This window comes from Ursus arctos, unplaced genomic scaffold (genome assembly GCF_023065955.2).
Source record: "Ursus arctos isolate Adak ecotype North America unplaced genomic scaffold, UrsArc2.0 scaffold_19, whole genome shotgun sequence".
NCBI classification, from domain to species: Eukaryota; Metazoa; Chordata; class Mammalia; order Carnivora; family Ursidae; genus Ursus; species Ursus arctos.
Genome location: NW_026622863.1, coordinates 58120605 through 58130574, shown reverse-complemented (window position 1 = coordinate 58130574; position 9970 = coordinate 58120605). Strand labels below are relative to the sequence as shown.

At 39.9% G+C, this 9970-nt stretch overlaps 1 protein-coding gene across 1 annotated transcript; it reads right to left on the bottom strand.

The window, feature by feature from the left end:
- Nucleotides 1–205: 205 nt before the first annotated feature.
- Nucleotides 206–9299, bottom strand: LOC125282902 (tripartite motif-containing protein 64C-like). Its single transcript, XM_048220598.2, is given in 8 exon segments — nucleotides 206–442; nucleotides 619–862; nucleotides 6517–6539; nucleotides 7326–7556; nucleotides 8229–8324; nucleotides 8891–9159; nucleotides 9162–9200; nucleotides 9203–9299. Coding segments are annotated over 8 exon segments (1236 nt in total).
- Between the last annotated feature and the right edge of the window lie 671 nt (nucleotides 9300–9970).

The window sequence follows — 9970 nt, the reverse complement described above, 5'->3', positions numbered from 1 at the left end:
ATGCAGAGGCCTTTTCACGTACTGAATTAGGGGTGAGGAGTTGGTGGAGAGACCATAATGATTGTTTATCTTCAAAGAAAACAGAAGAAATGCTTCTGCAGGATGAATAATGCCATCAGTATTGATGGTCATAGGAATGACCATTGGTCAAGGAATCTTTACAGACTCCCAGAATCGAATTTGGGGAGCACATGACATCCTCCTCCTAGTAATGCCTATCAGAGGTGAAGACCTGAGGTCCCCAGGCTGCAAAGCTCTTGGCACCCTGGGACTCTCCGGATATGCTTTGGTGGGCGACTCCAAGCATCACACTTCCAGCATCCTTAGAAAGGTGCCTGTAGCTACTGGATGCATCCTGACTCAGAACATTAGCGAATGGGATTTCCATGTCCTGAGGGGCAGGGGCTCTCTGTCCACAACTACCCTCTTCATTTTCCCTCCTCTGAGGCAATGCAAAACAAACACTAAAGAGAGTTCAGACTGGCTTATCTATGAAGACCAAGAGTTGTCACTACCGAGCGGAAGGCCTCAGGCAGAGCAAGTCAGGCTGCTGGCATGGGGTGCTTATTGCTGATCTTACCTCTACCAAGGCCTAAGGTCACAGCGACCCCAGCATACCACATTAGCCTTGGGGCGAGCTACTCCCAGCAGCTGTGAGGTGTCTAGAATTCGTTGTAGGAGAACATCACTGACTGTTCTTTGTGAATTTCCTCTGAAGAACAGCCTCAGAGCATTGTCTCTGAGTTTGCACCACAGCCAGCACAGCAGTGGGGGACCTGGTGCCTTCACACAAGTCCCTCCATCTGGAAGCTTCTCTCTTAAACACCATTCATATATGGGCGGATGTAGTTTGCTTCCATATCTTGGCAATGGGAAATAGTGCTGCAGTGAACATGAAGGTGCAGATAACGCTTCGGAATAGTGGTTTAATTTCAATTAAATAAACACCCAAAAGTGGGATTGCTGGATCACAGGATCACATGAAGAAAAATGATACTCCTGCCACCCACATTTTGAGGGATGCATTTACTATAACGTTGAGATCTCAATAAAAAAAGCAGCTCTTGTAACAGGGGACATGGAGACTCTACTCAAACAGGGTTGCCTGAGTATCAGTGTGGCAGGCCCCTGCCCCAGAAGACAGGCAGAAAACTCAAGAAGCCCACATCCCTAAGATCCTTATAAAACAAGGGCACATGGCCTGGGTCCCAGTCAATAATTTGGGCTCCGGACAACCCCACAACCTCTCCTCATCAGAATGACGAGAAGGAGAAATCCCCCCCAGCAAAAAAGACAATGAGTCTGTGGACTCTGCCACAGAACTAATGGATATGGAGATAACCAAATTATCAGAAATGGAATTCAGAGTAACAATGATCAAGATGATGTGTAGACTTGAAAAAAGTATTAACGAAAATATTAATGAGAATATAGAATCTCTAAGGGCAGAAATGAGAGCAAATCTGGCAGAAATTAAAAATTCTATGAGCCAAATGCAGTCAAAACTAGAGGCTCTGATGGCCAGGGTGAATGAGGCAAAAGAACGTATCAGCGAATTGGAGGATGGGTTAGCATAAGAAAAAGCTAAAATAGAATATGGACTCAAAAAAATCCACGCTCAGGAATGTAGGTTACAGGAGATTACTGACTCAATGAAACGTTCCAATGTCAGAATCACCAGCATCCCCAAGGGGGTGGAAAAAAAACAGAGGTCTAGAAGGGATATTTGAACAAATTGTAGCTGAAAACTTCCCTAATCTAGCAAGGGAAACAAACATTCATGTCCAAGAGGCAGAGAGGACCCCTTCCAAGCTCAACCATGACAAACCTATGCCACGTCACGTCATAGTGCATTTTGCAAATATTAGATCCAAGGGTACAGTATTGAAAGCGGCAAAGGGAAAGAAATTTCTCACGTACCAAGGCAAAGGTATCAGAATTACGTTAGACCTGTCTACACAGACCTGGAATGAGAGAAAGGGTTGGGGGGGGCATTTTTAAAGCTCTTTCAAAGAAAAACATGCAGCCAAGGATCCTTTATCCAGCAAGGCTGTCATTCAGAATTGAGAGAGAAATAAAGACCTTCCAGAATTGCCAGTCATTAACCAATTTTGTAACCATGAAACCAGCCCTACAGGAGATATTAAGGGGGGGTTCTATAAAAGTAAAACATCCCCAAGAGTAAAAAAGAACAGAAAGACACAATCTATAGAAACAAAGACTTTACTGGCAACATGGCATCATTAAAATTCTATCTCTCAATAATCACTCTCAATGTAAATGGCCTAAATGCTCCCATAAAGTGCCACAGGGTTGCAGGTGGGATAAAAAGACATGACCCATCCATTTGCTGTCTACAAGAGACTCATTTTGAACCTAAAGATACATTCAGACTGAAAGTAAAGGGATGGAATACCATCTTTCACGCCAATGGACCTCAAAAGAAAACTGGGGTAGCAATTCTCATATCAGACAGATTGGATTTTACACTAAAGACTATAGTCAGAGACACAGAAGGGCACAATATTATTCTTAAAGGATGTATCCAACAAGTGGATATGACAAGTATAAATATATATATGCTCCCAACAGGGGAACAGCAAGATACACAAGCCAACTCTTAATCAGAAAAAGAAACATATAGATAAATATAGTTAATAGTAGGGGACCGCAACACTCCACTATCAAAAATACACAGAGCACCCATGCAGAAAATTGACAAAAAGGGTTTGAATGCCATACTCGGCGAGTTGGACCTCATAGGTATATATAGAACACTACACCCCAGAACCAAAGAATACTATTCTATTCTAATGCCTATGGAACATTCTCAAGAATAGACCAGGTTCTGTGACACAAAACAGGTCTCAACCGATACCAAAAGACTGAAATTATTCCCTGCATATTCTCAGACCACAACGCTTTGAAATTGGAACTCAACCACAAGGAAAAATTTGGAAGAAACTCAAACACTTGGAGACTAAGAACCTTCCTGCTCAGGAATGATTCGATGAACTGGGAAATCAAAAATCAAATTAAACAATTTATGGAGACCAACGAGAATGAAAACACAACAGTCTAAAAAATATGGGATACAGCAAAGGCAGTCCTAAGGAGGAAATACATAGCAATCCAAGCCTCACTCAAAAGGACAGAAAAATCTAAAATGCAGTTTTTATATTCTCACCTCAAGGAGCTGGAACAGCAACAGAGGAACAGGCCTAACCCACGCACGAAGAAGCAGTTGAACAAGATTAGAGCAGAAATCAATGAATTAAAAACCAGGAGTACAGTAGAGCAGATCAACAGAACTAGAAGCTGGTTCTTTGAGAGAATTAATAAAATTGACAGACCACTGGCAAGACTTATCCAAAAGAAGAGAGAAAGGACCCAAATTAATAAAATTATGAATGAAAAGGGAGAGGTCACAACCAACACCAATGAAATTGGAAGGATTATTAGAAGCTTTTATCAACAGCTTTATGCCAATAAATTAAGCAACCTGGATGAGATGGAGGCCTTCCTGGAAACCTATAAACTACCAAGACTGAAACAGGAAGAAATTGATTTTTTAAACAGGCCAATTAATTGGGAAGAGATTGAGTCAGTGATAAACAACCTTCCAAAAAACAAAACTCCAGGCCTGGATGGTTTTCCTGGGGAATTCTACCAAACAGTTAAACAAAAATAATACCTATTCTCCTAAAGCTATTTCAAAAAATAGAAACAGAAGGAAAGCTACCAAACTCATTCCATGAGGCCAATATTACCTTGATCCCCAAACCAGGCAAAGACCCCATCTAAAAGGAGAATTACAGATCAATTTCCCTAATGAATATGGACACCAAAATCTTCAACAAGATCCTGGCTAATAGAATCCAACGGTACATTAAAAGGATCAGCCATCATGACAAGTGGGATTCATCCCTGCGATGCAAGGGTGGTACAACATTCGCAAATCTATCAGTGTCTTAGATTTTATCCAGAAGAAAAAATTCAAAAATCATATGATTCTCTCAATAGATACAGAAAAAGCATTTGACAAAATACAGCATCCTTTCCTGATTAAAACCCTTCAGATTGTAGGGATAGAGGGTACATTCCTCAATTTCATAAAAACTATCTATGAAAAGCCTACAGCATATATCATCCTCAATGGGGAAAAGCTGGAAGCCTTTCTCTTAAGATCAGGAACACGACAAGGATGCCCACTCTCGCCACTATTATTCAACATAGTACTAGAAGTCCTTGCAACAGCAATCAGACAATAAAAAGGGATAAAAGGTATCCAAATCGGCAAAGAAGAAGTCAAGATGTCTCTCTTCGCAGATGACATGATACTCTATATGGATAACCCAAAGGAATCCACTCCCAAAGTATTAGAAGTTATAGAGCAATTCAGTAATGTGGCGGGGTACAAAATCAATGTTCAGAAATCAGTTGCATTTCTATACACGAATAATGAGACTGAAGAAAGAGAATTTAGGGAATCCATTCCATTTACAATAGCACCCAAAACCATACGTTACCTTGGAATTAACCAGGGATGTAAAAGATCTATATTCTAGAAATTATAAATCACTCTTGAAGGACTTTGAAGAAGACACAAAAAGATGGAAAAATATTCCATGCTCATGGATCGGAAGAATTAACATAGTTAAAATGTCCATGCTACCCAGAGCAATCTATACTTTCAGTGCTATCCCGATCAAAATACCGAGGACATTTTTCAATGAACTGGAATAAATAGTCCTTAAATTTGTATGGAACTAGAAAAGGCCCTGAATTGCCAAGGAACTGTTGAAAAGGAAAAACAAAGCTGGGGGCATCACAATGCCGGATTTCGAGGTATACTACAAAGGTGTGATCACAAAGACAGCATGGTACTGGCACAAAAACAGACACATAGACCAATGGATCAGAATGGAGAACCCTGAAATGGAACCTCAGTTCTTTGGGCAACTAATCTTTGATAAAGCAGGAAAAAACATCCGGTGGGAAAAAGACAGTCTCTTCAATAAATAGTGCTGGGAACATTGGACAGCTACATGCAAAAGAATGAAACTTGACCACTCTCTCACACCATACACAAAGATAAACTCCAAATGGATGAAAGACCTCGATGTGAGACAGGAATCCATCAAAATCCTAGAGGAGAACATAGGCGGCAACCTCTACGACATTGACCAAAGCAACATTTTTCATGATACATCTCCAAAGGCAAGAGAAACAAAAGATAAATGAACTTGTGGGACTTCATCACGATAAAAATCTTCTGCATAGCCAAGGAAACAGTCAAAAAAAAAACTAGAGGCAGCCCACAGAATGGGAGAATATATTTGCAAGTGATACTACAGGTAAAAGACTTGTGTCCAAGATCTACAAAGAACTTCTCAAACTCAATATGTGAGAAACAAACAAATCATTAAATGGGCAGAATATATGAACAGACACTTTTCCAATGAGGACATACAAATGACTAACAGACACATGAAAAAATGTTCAAAATCATTAGCCATCAGGGAAATTCAAATCAAAACCACACTAAAATACCACCTTACGCCAGTTAGAATGGCAAAAATCAACAAGGCAGGAAACAGCAATTGCTGGAGAGGATGTGGAGGAAGGGGATCCACCCTACATTGTTGGTGGGAATGCAGGTTGGTGCAGCCACTCTGGAAAACAGTGTGTAGGTCCCTTAAAAGGTTAAAAATTGAGCTACCCTATGACCCAGCCATTGCTGTACTGGGTGTTTACCCCAAAGATACAGACGTAGTGAAGAGAAGGGCCATATGCACCCCAATGTTCATAGCAGCATTATCCACAATAGCTAAATCATGGAAGGAGCCAAGATGCCCTTCAACAGATGACTGGATTAAGAAAATGTGGTCCATATATACAATGGAATATTACTCAGCTATCAGAAAGAACGAATTCTCAACATTTGCTGCAACATGGATGGCACTGGAGGAGAAAATGCTAAGTGAAATAAGTCATGCAGAGAAAGACAATTATCATATGATTTCTCTCATCTATGGAACATAAGAACTAGGATGATCGGTAGGGGAAGAAAGGGATAAAGAAAGGGGGGTAATCAGAAGGGGGAGTGAAGCATGGGAGACTATGGACTCTGAGAAACAAACTGAGGGCTTCAGATGGGAGGAGCGTGGGGCAATGAGATAGACTGGTGATGGGTAGTAAGGAGGGCACGTATTTCATGGTGCACTGGGTAGTATACGCAACTAATGAATCATCGTACCCTGCATCAGAAACCAGGGATGTACTGTATGGTGACTAACATAATATAATAATAAAATGTTATTATAAAAAAAAAGATTCTCTCTCTCTCCCTCTGCCCCTCTCCCCTGCTCTCTCTCTCTAAAATAAATACATAAATATTTTAAAATAGATAATAGCCACAGAGGATGACTTTAAGAACTCAAAACATGTACATCCACTTTATCAACAAGAACAAGAGACTTCCTCAGCAATCAGAAATCATTAGTGTAAACTCACCTTTGCAATACATTTCCCAAGTCCTACAAGAAAAAAAAGTAATATTAATCATGAGAGTTTTGTTCTTTTGCATCTTCTCTAGTATCCTTGTTTGTTTAAATGTGTTTTTTCTCTTAGTCTGCTCTAAGGAACAATCAGAAACTACTTTCATAATAGAACCTACAATAAAGAATGACAGGCTTCCTTGGGATGTATTAAGTAAGGAAGGAGGTCAAGAAGAGGCTGTATAGTGATGCATTATGATTTAGGTTTCCACTGTCACTCGGCACCCAGTCTTATTCCCAAGAAGAGATCTGACCATTTACAATAACAATTAGAGCAAAACAGCGAACTTAGATACAAAAAATATATATAGAATGCATTGAAATTGATTACTAAATTCTTTAACTCTTGCCTAAGCAAAGGGCAAAACCTCAGCATCTTCAGCAAGTTACTTCTGGGGCTGGAGGGGGCACGGCGGTTGGAGAACAGAGAATGACAATGGATTAGGGCAACATAAATTGAGAATTACCCCAACTTAACCTTCCTCTGGTCACAGGTTTTTTCTGATTTGGATAATTTATCTGTGTAGTTAGTACTCCTGATTACACAGTGATAATTTTGTCCTAGGTGAGCTACTAAGAGGGTAAAAATCTCCCAAGGATTACTAGGATATGAGGAAATAAGTGGTTGGACAGACATAATGATGGGAGTCAATGAGTATTATCACTTGGATGAGAATAATGGTATATGTGGGTAACATTTCAATGTCATGGCAACATTGCCCAAAAAGGGATTCCTGCCTCTGAGGATGGACCCTCTTTTCTCACCTGGAGTAACTCCACATCAGGCTTGTGGCACATCTCAGTCAGCTCTCTATACATTTCTGTCAGGCTTTCTTTCTGATGGGTCATTCTGACTTCACTTTCCTTGAGTTGTTGGACAGTCTCCTTTGCTTCTTTCTCCAGTGTCTCCAGACAGAGATGCTCCCTTTCATGGAGAAACAGATGCATCTGCTGATGCTGCACTTTGATCATTACCTTCCTTAAGGCCGCATAGTCCTGAAGAGATAGTAGATGCAAAGGGTTACATATTCTCACTCTTAACAGAGAATTCTACTTCCTTCGTGTCATCAAGGAAGTACTTGACAAACTTTGTGCCCAAATCTTCACGTGTCTTGAATATTTACTGGTCCTTTTTGTCCACACTTTCTCTAGGTTCTCAGACTCCTTCCCTGTTTGAATCAAGCCCCCTAACGGTTTTAGGCTCTTTCTCTGTGATACTCCATAAATTATTTCCTTTCTCACTGGAACCACTTTTTTCTCTTGTTCTTTTGCTTGATTTTCCTATTTAAAAATATTTATGTATACATCATATTTTATAGATTTTTAAATTAAATTATCTGATTTTTCTCCAGGTGCTACTCTATTGCTCTCCTCTCTTTCTCCTCAAGTTTATTGTGATGTTTTCTTAAACTCAGTGTCTGAGAAGATTCATCCAAACCTTCAAGTTTGGACTAGGAATACCTTTCATGCCTTAGTTATCCCATATACTAGCATTCTTTGCACTAGCTTTCATGTGCTTGCATATTTGTGTTTACTGATATATCATTTGAAACCATAATTTTTTTTTCTTGGAAAAAAGTTATCCTTTAGTTGGTAACTTAAATTTAGCTACAAGTCTCAACCAGTATTATGTCAATCTGCATAAAAACAGAACATTTTCATTCTTACCTCAAATGACTGGAGTTTGCTAGTTTCTTGATTCAGCTCATTTTGCATTTCTTGAGTCATGTTCCATAAAGAACCCATTCTCTTCAGAAGTTTTTCCTGCAAAATAACCATGATCTTGAGCAACACAGAAGATGATATTGTAGATTTTATCCCCTTATCTCTAGGAAAAGGCAGTGGCTGAGAAAACCATAATCTTGAGTTAGCATGGAGAGATCAGATTTCTCCCCATTAACCTAATTTGATTCTAATATTTGGGATATCAGAGGTGACAAATGTAATAGAGATTTGAGATTACTCTGTAGATAATATAATCCATTTCCTGAGAAATCAGATTTTTATATAATTTGACTGTGAAGGCATCAAGCTTGCATTAGAAGCCAGTGATCCTGGTACTAGCTATCTGTCCCACAATAGCATCCACCGCACATATTTGGACAATGTTTCTAAGGACATTTCTCTTGCTAGAGGCTCAATGTAGCTATGATTATAGCATCAACATTGGTCAACAGCATTGAAAGGATGCATGTACATCTTGGTATTTCTATTGAAAATTCATCGCCACCACTATCTCCACTCAACTCATCCTCCTTATCATTTTCTTCATCTTTCTCTCTGATTTAGAAGCCCATAGGATTCCAAATGGTTTTAGAGGCATCGCTTACCCTGTATTCCTCAGCAGCCCACTGCACTGGACTGTGGCTATGAGCCACATGCTCTGCTGATTCAGGACAGGGCCTGGAGAGCAAGTTCTTGTCAGCCTCACAGAATAGCCCCTTCACTTTTTTGTGCAGCACACAGATCTGCTCCTTGGAGCTGCTGACATGGTAAGATCGGGCCAGTTTGGCAAGGGAAGCCAGCTTCTTGAGTGCAATATTTGTTTTGAAGTCTGACTTCTCTGAAACTCCCCTGCATTCAGGGCAGCACATTGGGTTTGGGATTCTTTCCAGCAGAGGCACAGGCAGGGACTGCAACGGTGTGCCCACAGTCAATGGTGACAGGGTCTAAGTAGTGGTTCATACAGGTGGAGCAGATGGTTTCATTCTGAAAGGATTGCAAGGTGTCCAGATCCATGTCTCCATAAATTTACAAAAAGAAAAGAGACAGAGAGAAAGTCATTCCTCCACCCTGATAAAGGCAGGGGGGAAGCCTTTAGACAAAAAAGCTTGTCTGCTTGAACTCTATCTAATCAACCTATTAATTTAATCCCAGTACAAACATAGGCATTGTTAAGTATAGACAGGTTGGGTTTGTGCTATGAAACAAATAAGAAAATGGAACAAGAGTGTCCTCGCCATCCTTTTTGTTTCAAATAGACAGTGTTCTCAATCAGAATTAAACTATGTGGACAAGCTTAAAGATTGGGGCAGGGAATAAAAGTTAGGATGGTTCCAGAATTACATTTCTTAGCTGATTGGTCCAGAAACATGTATAGAATCTCAATCTCTCCCTCTCTCTCTTTATGTGTGTCTTTCTCCATGACTCCACGACTGTAACACACACACACACACACACACACACACACACACACACTTCATCTCTATGCTAATAGCCTCCATGTACCCTGTCTCCAAACTAACAAGTGTATTTTTCTAAAGACAAATAAAATTGATTAGGTTTAATTTAAGCTTGTTTTAATTCAAATCAGTGTTGACTTCAACTTTGACTAGTTTAGCAAAACTGTTCCTTTTAGGAAATAAAGTATAAAAATCATCTTTTGTTTCTAGTTCAGAAAATAATTTTTT